An 18,867-nucleotide genomic window follows, 5' to 3' on the forward strand; every position below is an offset into this window, starting at 1 on the left:
CACGTTTGTGTCTCATGCATTTTGGGAGGTGACTTTGTTACGTAATTTTGGGAAAGAATAGTTCTGTTTTTACTAAATATCTTTTGTTTGAAAGCTATGAAATGTCACATTCACAGCCGGCAATAACGGTCATTATTTGGTGCATCGATGCAGAAAAGGGGAACATTAAATTGAAGCTAAAGAGAAGATCCAAACGCTGGATGATTCTTATGGGGTTTGTGCTTTGGAACTAACTGCGGCTAAAGCCTAGCTGAAGAAGTGTACAGGATTGCAGCATGTCCAATCTACAACTGCAGATACCAGTCTCGGCACCTCCAAACCCACGTTCTCTACCACCGGCAAGGACAAGGGCAGCAGATGCCTGGGAACACTGCTACGCCACGCTAACTCGGAAAAGGATTGTCCAGGTCCTTCATCATTGCTGTGCCTAAATCCTGATATGTCTCCCACTAATACGGGTCGTACTTAGAAATTGAGTGACAGATTCTCTTTCTATTATTTAATCTCTTACAGATGGCCTCTTATTTAGGGATCCCACAACTATTTTAATTAAAACATTTCCTTCAGATGTGAAAATATTTCATTGATATTTATATTTTCAGTACAGTAGGCTAGAACCGTTTAGTAAGAGTGTCGGGGGTTATGGGGAGAAGACAGGAGAATGGAGTGGAGAGGGAGAGATAGATCAGCCATGATCTATTGAGAGGCAGGTACGGGATAGATAGATCAGCCATGATGATCCAGGTGTACTGTAGAGAGCATACTGACTGGTTGCATCATGGCCTGGTTCGGCAACTTGAACGTCCAGGAGCAGAAAAGACTACAAACAGTTGTGACCACTGCCCAGTCCATCACCAGCTCCGACCTCTCCACCATTGAAGAGATTTATCGGAGTCGCTGCCTCAAAAAGGCAGCCAACATCATCAGAGACTCACAATAAGAGGTAAAAATGTCAATAGAGTTGACAGGCTCTCATTTTACGACATGGAAACAAGGAGCTGCAGATGCTGGCTTACAAAAAGACACAAAGTGCTGGAGTAACTCAGCAGCTCAGTAACGTCACCGATCCATGTCCTTCAGAGATATTGCCTGACCTGCTGTGTTACTCCAAAACTTTGTGCCTTTTTCTGATTGTAAGATTATGCTTAGCACCCAAGTCAAATGGGTCTTAGCATCTTGTTAGGCATGAACAAGTGTGGTGCTGAAGGGCCTGTTCCTGTGCTGTACTAAATGCACTGTGGTCCTGAGCAAATAAATGCCTACGGGACTTCACGAGGATACCATCAGGTACGAGATTATTGAAATGAACTCCATTGGCGAGCTCTTAGCTTTAAACAATTGGCCACATGCACTTCAGTTACACTAATGAAGAATATAGTCCAATATTTTATTGCATTAACCCAGAGCAACAGATTAAAAAAATTACATTCCCAGTATTTTAAAGCATGATTTACCATTGCAATTGTGCAAGTCTAAAACAATTCAGAAATAATTCAGAAATCCAGTAAAAAAAGTTCCATTCAGCAGTTGCTTATTTCTTGGACACATCCAAAATGATTCATGCTTTTCACAATTCATACCAAAACATATATCGGTTACATATCTTTTCATTGGATCAGATTTGTACTCGCACGATAACGTAATTAGAATTGCTGCATCTTCCTTTCACAGCAGCCGATACTATTTTTATAAACATTGCATATTATCGGTAAACTTCACATGACAAATTCATGAGTTCGGTCCAGCTCATTGCTCAGTCACTCCAGAAGGACTTAACTGCTTGTTGCCACATGTCTATGGTTGAGCAGTTAATGAGCTTGTCGTTTCAGTTGTCGGCAGGACACAGACTGCTGTAGTTTCAGCCGTTCGTTGTTTTTCCTGAACAGACCCATCACTCTAATCACGGCCACATAAAGGCACTGTTGTCAGATTATTTGAGGACAAGTCAACTAGAATTAAGCGTTTACCTACTGTAGACACCAGTCATCTAAACAGCTACTTGATGGCAGATTGTGACATCAATGGACCACTCCCATTCTTCTACAAACTCTGCGGACTTAGAACATCCAATGAAAGCACATTCACTTGCCACGTGGAACAGAAACTTTCTGTATTATAACTGTAAGCTTTAATTTAGGGAAATGATGCATCAATTATTTTACGTGATCAGCACATGCTGCTGTAATTCTATTACATTGGGCAACGACAAGTTATTGTTGTTAGCTGCCAGCTCATTTATGTCGGAATGTTTCATCTCCAAGACATAGTCATACAGCATAGAAACAGGCCCTTCAGCCAGAGAGAGAGAGAGAGGGAGGAAAGAAGACTAGATGTGGTTCGGAAAGAATTAAATAGAGGATGCTCGGAAGTTGGGAACAGGAAGAGCGTGGTTGTCTTGGAGGGCTGGAGAGGATTAGAGAGAGATAGTGAGGCCCTGGCAAAATCTGAAAAGATTGAGTATGTTACAACCAACGAGTGGACACTTCAGTAAGCAGGAGAAGCCAATTGTGTGGGTGCTGTGAACATCACCCAGCTGAACAGGAATGGAGGGTCCCCTCGGGAGATTGGTTTGGCCAACCATGTAAAGGCTGCAATGGTTTGAAGATGAAGGGGAAGATAGATCATAATACCCAGCACATGATTATCAATTTAATAAAAACGTCAACGACAGGGCCAGAGGGCTTTTGAATGGAAGAAGTTCAGAAACAATGCAGTGGATTGAGAGGTGAGAGTTTAGGACCAGAGTAACAGTGCTGAATTACTATCTACCTCTTTGATGACCTTCGGATATGCTTGATCGGACTTTGCTGGCTTCACTTTGCACTAGACGTTATTATTCCCTTATCATGTATCTATACACTGTAAATGGATCGATTGTAATCATGTGTTGTCTTTCCGCTGACTGGTTAGCGCGCGACAAAAGCTCTTCACTGTACCTCGGTACACGGGACAATAAACTGAACTGAAACTAAACCAAGGGGTTTGGAGGAGAGGCTGTAGTCGGAGGCCAACAACTTAGAGCGGTGGTGACATCAGCTTTAAAGAAGACAACTGTATGGAAGAGAGTGAACCATTACCGATATTAGCTGTCTCTGAGGCCAGGCAGAGAAGTCGCTGTACAGCAGGTTAGTGGGAATAGGTTGAAAGGAGCAGGAGGCTAATGCACAAGGACATGGGAGCAATCGCTTGGGAAAATGTGGCCAGTGGGCTAAGGGACAGAGTCAACCAGCTGTCTGGATGGTCTCAATCTGATTGGCAACATGTCCACGTTCCCCAAACCAGAGTGGCCAGGATATTGTTGAGAAAGGAAGTGGCTACCAGCCAACGTATTGCAATATTGAGCAGGAAAGCTGATAACTGGCAGCTAATACCCGTCTCATACAAATGGAGAAATACTCCACTAGTAGCATGTTGCCCCTGCAGTACAGTTCAGCATGTTGGGAATTAACAGATCACATCGTGGAAGTAAAGTAAAAGATGCAATTTCAACTAATTTTACATTTTAAGACAGAGTGTCTTTATTCGACATTAACTAATTGCTTAGCATGTAAGGATTAGTGTGTATGTGTAGGGTAGAGAAATTATCACATCTGACGATACACACTGATCTTTTTTTCTTCTCCCATTATGTAGTATGTTTACATATTATGATGTGCTGCAGCAAGCAAGCATTGTCCTATATGGGGCACATGACGATAAAGCTCTTGACTCTTGATGCCAGGATCAGACTGCAGCTTACATCCAGCTGTATGTGATTGAACAGATGGGCAGGTGTGGACCATTTACTCCCTAAAAGCCCTGTCCCACGGTGCAAGTTCATTCCAAGAGCTCTCCCGAGTTTGCCCTGATTCGAACTCGGAGATTTACGGTAATGGCCATTCGTCGGTACTCGGGGCTCTTGTGGACATTTTTCAACATGTTGAAAAATCTTCTCGAGTCTTCCCGTGCTTACCTGCCGTTAGCGAGTCTTCCCTAGTACCTGCCATTAGCGTTACGAGCCGCTAAGAGACGTCCCTGAGCTCCAACGTACCCCGCTCTTCTTCTTCTTGGTTCTTGGTTACTTGGTCCTCCAAAATATTCCAACTGGAATTTAAACTGGAGGTGGTGAAGGGAGGGCTTAAGCCAGAAAGGGTTATTGGGAAGAAAGAGCTTCACTGTATTTGATTTTTTTTTAAACTCGGGAGAGCTCATGGAATGAACTCGTACCGTGGGGCAGGGCTATTAAGCCTGCCCCCCCCTGCCCACCCCATCACATCATGGCTGCTCACATCCAAGGTCCATAAACCAGAAACATGACAAAAGCTGTTGTGTCAGAATTGAAATTTTCAGAAATGTAAGTGTGTTTGAACAGGTGAAACAATGTTAGTAACGGCAATGTTTTTCACTGGAGGGATGGAGGGAGAAACGGGTTGTGCAAATGCACTTTGAAAGCTTAAATCACTATTCTACTGACCTCAGAATGGAAAATCGTTAGTTATCAGCAATTCAGATTCATGACATGTAAAACAAAATGAATCATATCCATGGAACTGCTTCATATGAACCATTAAAGCTACAGACAGATTAAATCGTTTAGTGCAATTGCCAAAATATAAAGGAACCAAGCCCGATCGCATTACACATACTCTTATTAGAGTGAAGGCAATGCTCATTATTTTCACATTATTTTTCACAACTAACAAACCAACAGAATATTAACACTCAGCAGAAACATCTTACATTGCAAACAAATAAATTTGAAACTATGCAGAAAACGCGTACTTTAAAATCAGCTCTGAACATACATTAAACATTATAAAGTCAAATCTATCACTCACCAGATATAAAGATAACCCCCCCAATAAATAAATAAATTACTCCTTTTAATTATCAGCACCATAAAAGGATTATGCAGATAATTAAAACATAGACTGCACTGTGTTGTGAAAAACCATTTCCCACTCAAAGTCCCAAATACAGATTGTTTACTACCAGTTGATTAAGAAAGAACTGCAGATGCTGGAAAAATCGAAGGGAGATAAAAAATGCTGGAGAGACTCAGTGGTGAGGCAGCATCTATGGAGAAAAGGAATAGGCGACAAAATGTCTCTCCATAGATGCTGCCTCACCCGCTGAGTTTCTCCAGCATTTTGTGTCCATCTTTTGTTTACAACAAGGACTGCTGCCACTGGGAAGAGCAGTGGGATTTATGTTCCGTGTGAGGTGGTGATCATGGCCCTTCTGTCAGACGGTATTCGAGCAGAGACCAGGTAGCACACAGTGACAATAGTACACAAAGGATAGGATACGGTTGCTTGGTAGCCGCATGGTCCTGTCCCGATGAACACTACACCTGGATTTTGTGCTGCCTCAGATCAGAAACCGTGCACGGGAGCTTGGGGAGGGAAACAAAGAGGGAGGAGAAACTATTTAGGATGGCAGAGTTGTGAGTGTGGAGGGCGGTGGAGGCCGGTCTTCCGGATACCTTCAAGAGAGAGAGCGAGATAGGGCTCTTAAAGATAGCGGAGTCAGGGCATATAGGGAGAAAGCAGGAACGGGGTACTGATTTTGGATGATCAGCCATGATCACATTGAATAGGCTCGAAGGGCCGAATGGCCTCCTACTGCACCTATTATCTATTGTTTTATCTGAAAATACAGTAGTTAATGTGTTTAACATGAGAAGGGTAAGTAATGCCAGTGGAGCCTAATCCACGTGCATTGCTATGACCATGATATGCTGCTGTGTGCAGCTCGAGCGGGCACAGGGTAACAAGCCTTTGGTACATTTTGCCCCCATTTAAACAGGCATGTGGACTGCTTTGGCTACATGGATAAGAGTGTGAAGAACACTGTCATTCAACTCGAGTGTAAACTTAGGGAATGATCACCTGCATTTGGACTTAAAGATGAAAAAGGATTACAAACAGTGCAGAGTTATATAAAGCTATAAATTTGAGACTTTAAATAAGGACAGTGCCCCAGAACAAACCTCTACTCAAGGAGGTCTGAAAGCACAGCTTTCAATGGGCTCATTGTTTTGTCTGGATAACCAATCTCCTGCTGATTTAGTCGTTCGTTGTCCTGTTTATGGGAAATGATCAATGGACTGAGAAATGTTGCGGTTCACACGATACTGTGCTGATCTGCCCTATCCATCCAGGTAAATTGATCCACAATGGTGTCGGACATGCTCCAATCCTAGGAGCAGCCGTAACCAAGAAACACATTTATACTTCAGGATTATAACTTGGCTGATATCCTCCTTCTTCACCGAAACAATAAAGCACGTAACAGCCCAGAACTGGTGGCATTTGTCACCACGACTTTTGTTTTACTTCATAAAAAAAAAATGTTCTTCCTGTGAGGAAAATATTGACTTGTATTAAAGATGTAGAGGCAGTCAAACTGCAGCTCCATTAACTGGAGAACTGCATTCACATTCTGCCTCAGATTATCCTGCAGCTTTAATAGGCACTTTGAGGTTTGGCTTGTCGACATGTCTATTTTGTAAGTGTCAGACCGCCAGGAGTAGTCTCTTCACACGTTGCCACGTTGCCCTTTGAAGGCCTCGCGGCTGGAATGCATTTACAAACTGAAACATTTCCCTTTCAACCTTCCATCCCTTGGTCTATTGGAAGTTGTCAGTCACGAACGGTGGCAACTGTCTCAGTTCCGCTGCCTCCTGGTAGTAGTACGGATGAAACACTCTCTCCTGGCTGCAGATCCGCATTGCCAAGTACGTGTGGAGTAACAAGTGGGGGAAACGGAGAGTGAAATAGCAAACAAATTCGTCCGGGACCGAGCCCAGAGTCTCACGTACATCCTCGGGCAATTCCCTATAATGATGTTTCTGTAAATACAACAGGGAAAGCAAGACTTAGTACCCAGGAAAACAGACACGGACAGTCATAGAGTGATACTGTGTGGGGTTAAGGCCCTTCAGCCCAGCATGTCCCTGCTACACTAGTCCACATCCCTCCAAACCTGTCCTATCCATTTACCTGTCTAATGGTTTCTTGAATGTTGGGATAGTCCCAGCCTCAACTACCTCCTCTGGCAGCTTGTTCCCTACACCCACCACCCTTTGTGTGACCAATTTACCCTTGACTCCTGGCACGTTTGTTTCCTAATCCTCAAACAGATACCCTTTAACAACAAACCTCAGCCCCCCCCCCCCCCGTCCCAATGAACTCACCCACAGCAGCTTCTGTCTACATGGTGAATGGGGAACAAACACACATCACTGAACCCATCGAATAAAAATGATTCAGTTCCAATCATTTTGCTGTCACAGAATATTTTAAGCATTTTGCTCCAGGACTCTGTTCCCTTATTTTCCTGCAGAGGACGGTCTGAGATCTGCTTCTGAAAGTCACTCTACAACTGGCCTGCCTCGAGGAGGTGAACATGGCTAGTTACAACTCATTCTATTCCACCTTCACAGGGATGCTGCTCTCTGTCTCTTCCCGAACCAGCTGCTTGGGTAGAAGGAGCTTCGAGATGAAGTAGTAGAGGCAGCTTTAAAACAACATGCAAAAGATCTTGGGACAGGTACAGATAGGAATGGTTCAGAGGGATATGGTTAGGCTCAGGTTAATGGGACCAGCCTGGCTGGGGCGAGTTGGGCTGAAGGACCTGTGTCCATGCTGTATAATTCTATGACTCTAATACATGTCCTTACTTCACCCGCACTTAAAGCCCTGTCCCACGGTACGAGTTCATTCCCAGAGCTCTCCCGAGTTTAAAAAAAGCAAACTCGTGTTAGAAGAACTCAGCAGGTCATGCAGCGTCTGTGGAGGAAATGCCATCCACTCCTCAGATGCTGCATGCTCCACTGAGTTTCTCCAGCACTCTGGGTTTTACTCGGGATTTCAGCATCTGCAGCTCTTTGTCTCACCCCATCCCAACTTGGAGATATATCATTGTTCCTAAATGCTGGAATCCAATGGGAGTGCCTTTAGCAGAGGGGCAATGTGGTTGTGCAATAAATGAGGGTCTTGCCTGCTCCCCACACATCTCACAAATGAATTCAACTGCCAGCTGACCCCTGACGAGTCAGAGCAGTGATCACGTTTTAACAGCTGACCTGCAAGCGACATAACTGCAATTATTCAAGGATACAATAGATCATTCTTAGATCAGTTGATTTATCTTAGAACAACTGACATTGACTAACTGTGTGGTACCTTGTTCCTCATTGCACGCAGCAGATCTCGCACCGAGCTCCCTTTATACGATCGGAATTTTCTGAGATCTACAAAAAGAAGATTGTTTCAGATGAACCGATCTCAAACACTGGGCTTTACATCCTTATCGCAAACCAACCAGCCTCACTGACGTGTGTGAGCGGCGATCAGATAGCAAACACACAAAGCTGACACGCTAGCCCACCTTCAGCAACCGATGCAACAGCTGGAGCTGGCTGGTCAGGTGCAGAATGAGGACTGAGAATTGTTGTCTGCAGAGTTTGAAACATATAAGATTGTTAAGGGCTTGGACACACTAGAGGCAGGAAACATGTTCCCGATGTTGGGGGAGTCCAGAACCAGGGGCCACAGTTTAAGAATAAGGAGTAAGCCATTTAGAACGGAGACGAGGAAACACTTTTTCTCACAGAGAGTGGTGAGTCTGTGGAATTCTCTGCCTCAGAGGGCGGTGGAGGCAGATTCGCTGGATGCTTTCAAGAGAGAGCTAGATAGGGCTCTTAAAAATAGCGGAGTCAGGGGAATATGGGGAGAAGGCGGGAACGGGGTACTGATTGAGGATGATCAGCCATGATCACATTGAATGGCGGTGCTGACTTGAAGGGCCGAATGGCCTCCTCCTGCACCTATTGTCTAGCCCCAAAAAAATATTATTTTCTCTACAGATGCGACTGTTCTTTTCAGATCAGATTGTTTTTTCTTCATCTACTTCGAACTGGTAATTTGCAAAGCAATTAATGCCTTGGCCACTTTGGTATCCAACTTATCTGAGACATCCCTTGCTGTAGTTTTTCACTCCAGTAAATGTTCATTATCTATTTTCTTTTCTAATCTCAGTTTGAAATAAAATCCAGGATAACAAAGTTTCAACAGTTGCTGGTGCCGTTAACATATACCTCTGATCCCATTAAACCTGGGTCAGCACAGAGGAAAGGAAAAGGAGTAGCAATTTGTGTAACACTGTGTTTGGGATGAATCAGCAGAGTTTAAGATTAATCATTTACTTACAGCACAACCCACATGATCTGCTCACCTGTCTGCAGAGGGACGGTGATATGCTCTTTCCAGTCACCTTGAACCACACTTCGCCCTCCCCGTTCGAGTTCTCTCACTATTGGTCCATCCAGAGGTTCCTTTTCTATTCGATCACTGATATCCTGTAACGATTAAGCCAAAGATAACTTAATCTTGGCGTGCAACAATTGGACATCTTGTACCTGGTGTAATGACTCAGGCTTAGACAATTCATTAACATGTACGACCTGCGGAATAAAACACTCGGCTCGGTGTTGAATGGAACAGTAGCAAACCTGGAAAAATTGAAGCTGCTTCTCAAGGCTCCAAAAGAAAGGGTTTTTCAGGACACACTTGGCCGAGGGGCGTTTTTGAGGGTCCATGTTTATCATCTCTTGAATTAAGTCACGAGCAATAATATCGTCTGGAAAATAAAACAAATTACTAATAAATGAATCCGGAGAAATCAATCTCTTACTGCTGCCTTCCTGACGACAGAAGCTAGGCTTGTATTCACTGGAGTTTAGAAGGATGAGGGGGTATCTTATAGAAACATATAAAATTATAAAAGGACTGGACAAGCTAGATGCAGGAAAAATGTTCCCAATGTTGGGCGAGTCCAGAACCAGGGGCCACAGTCTTAGAAGAAAGGGGAGGCCATTTAAGACTGAGATGAGAAAAAACTTTTTCACCCAGAGAGTTGTGAATTTGTGGAATTCCCTGCCACAGAGGGCAGTGGAGGCCAAATCACTGGATGGATTAAGAGAGAGTTAGATAGAGCTCCAGGGGCTAGTGGAATCAAGGGGAGAAGGCAGGCATGGGTTATTGATTGGAGATGATCAGCCATGATCACAATGAATGGCGGTGCTGGCTCGAAGGGCCGAATAGCCTCCACCTGCACCCATATTCCACGTTTCTGTTTCTAGAAACACCAGGCTCAATCTGCAAAGATTAAGATGATCGGCCGAAGTGATTTCACATTTAAGTGGACCCAAGTTGAACATTAAGGTAAATGGCCCTTTGGCCCAACCAGTCCATGCCAACCAAAACGCCCGTCTACGCTAATCCTACATTCCAGCATTTGGCCCATAACTATTCCATTCCCATCCATGTACCTCAAGCCCCATGGGGTTTGGTCTAACGCTTTCTGAAAATCCCAATGCAGCCCAACCACTGGTTCTCTCTTCTCCAGTCTACCAATGACATCTTCAAAACACAGTCAGGTTAGTCAAAAGTGATATCCCTTTCATAAGTACACGTTATCACATTCTTTACTTAAAAATAATATATCAATGGTGACCAGATGACTGCGCAGCTGTTCTTTTGTTTTCTTTACATTTTGTGGTTGTATTCACCAATAATGTACTTGACATCAATTTAGAGATTGACAAGAACAAAGCAGTTTTTCTAACATTGTGGCCATAATTACAATTTAAATCAATCAATGAGGGCATGACATCGCCAACAAAGAGCTTCATTCGGAGACCGATGTTCAGACTCACCGTGTGCATCTGGTTTGAAACATTGAAGGTTGCTGACACCCAGTAAAATGTTGGCTTGTCGCTGCAGGGCCTTGCCAAAGGGGTGACTCCCTTCCGAGATTACATAATAGAACACGCAGCCAGCAGAGAAAATGTCCACCGCACATGTCTGGGGAGAAGCAAGTAAACGTTTGTTTCAAACGGATCTGCCCACGTCAGCTACAGCTGAGTGATGAACACTCTTGCTCTTGGACACCAGGGACACTCACACAGGGAAAGAGAAAGAACAGGGCATTAAACTATTTCACTCCGACAGCTCCGACCCAAACTTCACCCACCCTTTTCATTCAGAGATGCTGCCTGGCCCACTGAGTTACTCCAGCACATTGTGTCTATCTACTGTATAAATAAGCATCTGCAGTTCCTTTCGAGAAAAAAAAGTTGATAATGGATGAAGGTAGCTTTCATGTAAATGGGTAATCGATGGTTGGTGTAGGCTCTTTCTCTCTCTCTGTCGTTCAACCCAACTAGTCCATGCCGACCAAGATTCCCATCTGCACTCGACCCACTTGTCCATGTGCAACCCACATCTCTCTTTCCTTACCTGTCTACGTACCTGAACAAATGCTTTTTAAATGTTAGTATTGTATCTGCCTCAACTACCAACTCGGGCAGCCTGTTGTGTATACCCACCTCCCTTTGTGTGAAAAAGCTACCCCTAAGTGATTTCCACTTATCCAGTGACCTGTGACAATGACACAGTGCTGCACGTGTGTTACGGAGGACAGAACGTTCACACACACAGCAATGCGGGAGTTAACATCCCACCTAAAGATATTCATTCCCCACATATTACATCAACTTGTTTAACACCCGTTTCTGTGCTGCATATTGGTAAATCCCTTTCCGAACTTCTACTATCAGCTGTTTGGGAGCGAACAGGCCCCGTAGTGCATGTGAATGATACAGATGTTGGGGTGAGCTCACCGGGTTTGCCTTGCAGTCCTCGTTCAGCACCTCTGGGGCAATCCAGCCTTCCGTGCCGGGTACTCCAGACCTGCGGCTGAAGCTGTGCCTGCCCACTGCCAGCTTCTTGCACAGACCAAAATCAGAGATCATGGCCTTCACTCTGCCATGGGCATTGGGCATGGAGATTAAAATGTTGTGCGGTTTCAGGTCTCTGTGAACTGAGGGAAAGTTTGTGCAATTTACACACTTTTAAATGACAACATTAATTAAACGAGCATTCAAACTCGGATGCGGTGGAGTTACCTGTCCGACAATCCAGAGAACGTTTAAAATCCCACTATGACTGGCTGAGAATTTCAGTTCACTTCAAGTAACTAGAAATAAAAAAGGTACGTGCATAAACTACCTGTGAACCTGCATCAGGTCAGGAAGTGTAGGAAGAAATTGCAAATGCTGGTTTAAACTGAAGGTAGACACATAAAGCTGGAGTCTGAAGAAGGGCCTCAACTTCAGCTGAAGAATCTCGATCCGAAGCATTACCTATTCCTTTTCTCCAGAGATGCCACTGAGCTACTCCAGCTTTGTGTGTCTATCTTCGGGTCAGGAAGCGTCAACGGAGAGAGCAACAAAGGGGCCTGTCCCACTTACGCAATCTCTCCGGCAACTGCCGGCACCCGTCATAGTCGCAGCAGGTCGGTGAAACTTTTCAGCATGTTGAAAATGCAGCGGCGACCAGAAAAAGGTACGACTCTTTGGGCGGCAACTCACGACTGTACAGGCGTCACGTGGTGACATGTCGCGGGGTGACGCCTGTATGGTTGTGAGTGGTCGCCCAGAGAGTCGTACCTTTTTCTGGTCGCCGCTGAATTTTCAACATGACTTTGACGGGTGACGGTAGTCGCCGAAAGAAATTGCGTAAGTGGGACAGGCCCTTTAATTAACATTTCAGTCGATGGCTTCGCTTCAGAACCAGGAAGAATTGGAGTGTCTGTAAAGCGAGAGGTTAGAGAGAAAGAGAGTGGATAAAGGGAGAGAGACTAGAGTTGAGGCAGGAAGGAATGAGTTCCGTCGGCCAAGATCAGACTGAAGGGATGGGTGGAGGTCAAGGAATAGCATGTCTCCTGACAAGACACACAGGCCTCTCAGCGTTCAACACTGAGCCTTGCAGTGTCAGATACTCAGCTGCTCCAGGTTATATCAACAGCGGCCTGGCCTGAATATTTCAGATTTCTAAAATCTGCATGTATTGTTTACATCTTGCAGTTCCAGTAACACTTCCCATTTTCCTCCACTGTGTTCTCATTAGTTTAGATACAGCATGAAATGGGCCCTTCGGCCCACTGAGTCCATGCTGACCATCGATATCCATTCCCACTAATTCTATGTTTAAGAAGGAACTGCAGATGCTGGAAAATCGAAGGTAGACAAAAATGCTGGAGAAACTCAGCGGGTGAGGCAGCATCTATGGAGTGAAGGAAATAGGCAACGTTTCGGGCTGAAACCAAGGGTTTCAGCCCGAAACTTTGCCTATTTCCTTCGCTCCATAGATGCTGCCTCACCTGCTGAGTTTCTCCAGCATATTTGTCTACCCACTAATTCTATGTTGTCCCAATATCTCATCCACTCCCTACACACTAGGGGCAATTTACAGAAGCCAATTAAGCTACAAACCTAAGGTACACAAAATTGCTGGAGAAACTCAGCGGGTGCAGCAGCATCTATGGAGCGAAGAAAATAGGCGACGTTTCGGGCCGAAACCCTTCTTCAAACTGATGGGGGTCGGGGGGGAGAAGGGAGGAAAAAGGGGAGGAGGAGCCCGAGGGCGGGGGGATGGGAGGAGACAGTTCGAGGGTTAAGGAAGGGGAGGAGACAGCAAGGGCTAGCAAAGCTACAAACCTACACGTCTTTGGGATGTGGGAGGAAACCGGAGCACTTGGAGGAAACCCACACGGTCACAAGGAGAACGCACAAACCCCAGACAGATAGCACCCGAGGTCAGGATCAAACCCGGGTCTCTGGTTTCAAACCCTTCTTTTGTCTACCATCACTCATTCTCTCCACCGCTTCCGCTCTGTAACGGGGCTGATTTCCTGGTGATGATGAAAGTTCACCCAGCTCAAGTGTTAACCATTTCTCTCTCTCCACAGATACGGCCTGACCTGCTGAGTATTTACAGCAATTTTATTTCACATTCTTGCATCTGTGTTTTTTGTTAAATACCCAAGTGTTTCATTTATTTAAGGTAACTTGCTATCTTTGGCCTGTAGGGTCCACTGCCACCTAGTGGTTTGCATCGTTATTGTGATCTGGAATTTAAAGACTTAATAGTAACTTTATATATTTTTTAAATTATAAGAGACAGCGCAGAAATTTGACCCACTGCATCCACACCACCCATTTTGCTCAAGTACACTAATCCCATTTGTCTTCACTAGGACTGCTCCAAACCAATTAGGAGCAGACGAGGGCATTCGATCCAATTTGTGATCCCAGCTACAAAGACAGACGTGTACAGCAATTCGTTCTTCCCCCGCACAATTAAAGCATGGAATAATCTCCACCCAACTATAGTTACCCAACCAGATGCAACTACATTTAAAGTAGCTCTTTCTTCCCAATAACCCTTTCTGGCTTAAGCCCCCCCTTCACCACCTCCAGTTTAAATTCCATTTGGAATATTTTGGAGGACCAAGAACCAAGAACCAAGACTGCAGCTTTCTAATGTTATCGTACATAGTACAACACAGTAACAAGCCCTTCAGTCCACTATGTTTTTAATATGCAATGCATTTTTATGTAATGTTGCCCCTTGTCTGGTCCTTGAGTCCAAAATAAAGTTTATTATTATTATTATGTTAATGCCAAATCAAACAATCTCCTGTCCCTGCACCCACTCCACACCTCTCCATTCTCTGCATATCTATGGGCCTATTTAAAAGTCTCTGAAACGTCACTGATGTATTTTCCACCATCATCCCTGGCAGTGTGATGTACGTACCCGCAACTCTGTGCAAAAGGACTTGCCCCACACATCTCCTATAAACTTTCCCCATCTTAAAGCTCAGCCCTCAGGTATCTGTCCACCCTATCTATGCCTCTCATAATGTTATAACCTTCTATCAGTTCCCCCCTCAGCCACCGATGCTCCAGTCCAAGTTTGTCCAAACTCTCCTCAATTACGTACAATTAGTTTGCATGGATGTGGGGGATAAAGCTGGGCGAATTAGAAAGTGCTTTCAAACAGCTCACATATACAATGAAGTGAATGGCATCGCATGGTCCATGAAAAACAAATGTTCTGCTTGCTTTGCAAGAGGGGATAGGGGAGAATATTAGAGAATAGATGAGATGGTTAGCGTAAGTGTACTTAAAGGAAAGCTATCTATGTTCATGAAAGAGAAAGGAATATAAATCAAAAAGTAAATATTGTGCAAAGACAATACTGAGGGAGCAGTTGGTCTGGTTTTGCTGGTGTAAAGTCAATGGAATATTCCGTGTATAAACTTATGGTGGTGTGATTACATCTATCTATCTGTATATTACTAAAACCCATCTTGTTTATTATTATGTCTGTCTGTCCCTGTCTGTTTGTCTGTGCAGGGTTCCTGTAATTACGTCAAAATGGTACACAATAGCACTACAATTTCTGGCCCACCTTACTCACCATTGTCCTGGTGTGTAGTGTACCAGGTTTTGTTCAAATTGATGGTATATTTTACAAGTTATTCACATTTTAAACTTTACAAAAAGCACTTTGACAAAAATAACATCAGCAGCATACATTGTCATGACGTCACGGAACGTACAACGTCATGACGTCACAATGGGATCCCGAATTTAATTTCAAAAAAATTTGCCATGTTTTTTTTCCCCCGTGTACTTGCTTGGCCTCACAATGGGGACCCAACGACTCCAAGGGTAAGTTTCCTTCTACTTTACAAATGCCTCCACGGGTCCTCGATTCACTTTATTAACTTTAACTTAATTTCAGCCGACAACGACACAACTTTGAACACGGCAGCCGCGCCTGTGCAGTTTGGTGGAATATTGCGTTGGGGGAGTGGGCCCAACGGGTCCACACTTGGTCTAATTTCATTATATAATTGAAAAGCAGTTAGTACACTCCCCAAATTAATATCATCACCGGCAGGGTGGTGCAGCGATAAGAGTTGCTGCCTTACAGCGAATGCAGCGCCAGAGACCTGGGTTCTGTCTGTGCTGTCTGTACGGAGTTTGTACGTTCTCCCCTTGGCCTGTGCGGGTTTTCTCTGAGATCGGTTTCCTCCCAGTCAAAAGATGTACAGGTTTGTAGATTAATTGATAAATTGGTAAATGTAAAATTGTCTCTAGTGTTAATATGCGGGGATCGCTGGTCGGTGTGGACCCGGTGGGCCGAAGGGCTTGTTTCTGCGCTGTATCTCTAAACTAAACTTTACACAGGCGTCTCAAACTGGGCCCTCCAAATTTAAAAGGGAAATCTATAGTTTCAAGAAATCAAAATAAGGACCTAAATCATTACATATTTCATATTCACAGCACGGTGTGTTTATATTTGTACTGCCACTGTTATTCCTTCTGCCGAGAGCTCAGGAGGATCTTCCTTCTCCCTCCCCCGTGCCCTGCCCCACACACGTGTTTAGTGAATTGAGGGCACCACAGTCAGCAGCAAGGCTGAAGATGCTGGCAGGTACGTGTGCTTTGCTTACCGATATTGAGCGAGTGTAAATAGGCCAGGCCGGATGTGGTTTGTTGAAGAAGAATTATAGGCTCCAAGCCATGGCGATCAAAGTCCTTTTGTTCAACATACTGAGAAAGAGCAAAAACCATGACATTTGTTACAAGAGTCAGGTGCAACCACAAAACAAACAATAGAACAGGCATTTCAGCCCAAAATGTTGTGCCAGATACAGTGCCCTCCATAATGTTTGGGACAAAGACCTATCATTTATTTATTTGCCTCTGTACTCCATCATTTGAGATTTCTAATAGAAATTTCTAATCGTATAAGAGAGCTCTCAGCACCTAGTCTTTCCATCACATTTGGAAACTTTTATTGCTGTTTATTAACATGAGGACCAAAGTTGTGCCAGTGAAAGTCAAAGAAACCATTATGAGACTGAGAAACAAGAATAAAACTGTTAGAGACATCAGCCAAACCTTAGGCTTACCAAAATCAACTGTTTGGAACATCATTAAGAAAAAAGAGAGCACTGGTGAGCTTACTAATCGCAAAGGGACTGGCAGGTCACGGAAGATCTTCACAGCTGATGACAGAAGAATTCTCTCTATAATAAAGAAAAATCCCCAAACACTTGTACGACTGATCTGAGACACTCTTCAGGTGTGGATTTGTCAATGACCACTGTCCGCAGAAGACTTCTGCGGGTCTGTGGAGCGGCCAGCCGCGGGCGGCGGCGCTGACTTTGACATCGCAGAGCCTGGGATCTTTCGCCGAGATCGCCAGTGGTGGAGGTCTGTCCAACGTGGCCTGTCGGCTTCGGAAGCCGCGGTCTCCGGTAAGGAAGCGGCCGTTCCAGGTATCCCAAGGCGCTGAGAGGGTTCTCCCGACGCTGGAGCACCATCACCCGGCGAGAAGGGCCTGAAACATCGGGCTGCTGTAGCGGCGACTGCGGGGGCCTCAATAGGCTCGACTATGGGTTGGCAAGGGGATGGGGACTGGACTTTGTGCCTTCCCTCACAGTAGGAACCATTGTGGGAGGATGTTTTTATGTTTAATGTTAAGTTCCTTTATAATATTATGTTGTATTCTTATTAATGTGCTGCAATGGCAACTTGAATTTCACTACACCAATTGGTGTATGTGACAATAAATGAACCTTTGAACCTCATTGAATGCAAAGGATATGCAACAAAATACTAAACATGACTGCGTTCATTACATGACATTGCTTTTCTATTACAAATCTCAAATTGTGGAGTATAGCGGCAAATAAATAAATGATGGGTCTTTGTCCCAAACATTATGGAGGTCACTGTGTGATGCCAAGGTAAACTAATCTAATGTGCACTTAATCCATATTTCTCCATTCCCTGCATATCCATGTACATATCCATGTGCCCACCACTGTGGTGGATGTTTATGTTAACTTTTATGCGGTTGTGTGTCTTGTTGCTTTTCACTTAGTATGTCTGTAATGGAACACAAATTTCACTGTCCCTTAGGGCCTGTCCCACTTGGATGCCATTTGCGTGACACACAGGTGGCACGTGAGGATTTTGAGAATCGCAACATCCCAGGGCGCCACGGGCTACCGCGCATCACAACCTACGGCACGTCTCACCACGCGCGCGTCGTGACGCATAAATGACGCGCAAATAACGCCCAAGTGGGACAGGCCCTTTACTTGGTACATGGGACAATAAACTGACCTTGAAACACCACTATTGTATCAGCTGAGTTGCTGCAACACGTTTGTGTCTATTTATAAATGTAATGGCTGGCATAGATGACAGTTCACACCACTGTGGCACTGTCTGCTGGATGCCACTCTTGCCGCGGCATTGAGCAGTGATGCAGCCACTGCGGTCCTCACCTCCTGCAGAGTAGCAGTGCACAGCTCCGTGGCTATGTACTGGAACTGCCGGTCCTTCTCGGTGCAGAAGTAACGGATCACGTTCGGGTGCTCGTCCGACTCGCGCAGAAGCTGCACCTCGCGGTCCGCGAAGCTGAAGCATTCGGGCAAGATCCTCTTGACCGCCACGTATCGATCATCAAACCTGCCCCTTGGGAAGACAAGGCCCAGAAAGTCGCAAGTTAAAAACATCCGGATTCATTGCTTAAAGGAAGACAGCTGTTTTAGGTTGAGTAGTAAGGGTGCTCAAACAAGAGGAAACACAAGGAACTGCAGATGCTGGTTTACAAAAAACAACAGAGTACTGGAGTAACTCAGAGGGTCAGGCAGCATCTCTGGGGAACATGGATAGGTGACGTTTCGGCTTGAGTCGGGATCAGTCTGAAGAAGGGTCCTGACCCAAAACATCACCTATCCATGTTCTCCAGAGAGGCTGCCTGACCCGCTGAGTTATTCAGTACTGAAGCAAGACTGAAGAAGGGTCCAGATCCAAAATATCGCCTGTCAATTCCTTCCACAGACGCTGCCTGACCCGCTGAGTTCCTCCAGCACTTTGTATTTTACTGAAGATTCCAGCATCTGCAGTACTGTGCATCTCCAACCAGGAGTAATCTCTGTCCACAA

General features: G+C 44.8%; 1 protein-coding gene across 1 annotated transcript in view; it reads right to left on the reverse strand.

The window, feature by feature from the left end:
* Positions 1-1,373: 1,373 nt before the first annotated feature.
* The window catches only part of LOC129708153 (serine/threonine-protein kinase/endoribonuclease IRE1-like), a 64,767-nt gene continuing 47,273 nt past the window's right edge, over positions 1,374-18,867 (reverse strand). Inside the window, exons 15-22 of the mRNA XM_055653740.1 lie at positions 18,205-18,394; positions 16,357-16,456; positions 11,669-11,868; positions 10,703-10,850; positions 9,497-9,624; positions 9,220-9,343; positions 8,169-8,236; positions 1,374-6,832 (exon numbers count right to left, since the gene is read on the reverse strand). Of these exons, the coding sequence (XP_055509715.1) occupies positions 6,611-6,832; positions 8,169-8,236; positions 9,220-9,343; positions 9,497-9,624; positions 10,703-10,850; positions 11,669-11,868; positions 16,357-16,456; positions 18,205-18,394 (1,180 nt within the window). The 3' untranslated portion in view covers positions 1,374-6,610. The remainder of the gene's footprint in view (positions 6,833-8,168; positions 8,237-9,219; positions 9,344-9,496; positions 9,625-10,702; positions 10,851-11,668; positions 11,869-16,356; positions 16,457-18,204; positions 18,395-18,867) is intronic.

Source organism: Leucoraja erinacea, chromosome 23 (assembly GCF_028641065.1).
Source record: "Leucoraja erinacea ecotype New England chromosome 23, Leri_hhj_1, whole genome shotgun sequence".
NCBI classification, from domain to species: Eukaryota; Metazoa; Chordata; class Chondrichthyes; order Rajiformes; family Rajidae; genus Leucoraja; species Leucoraja erinaceus.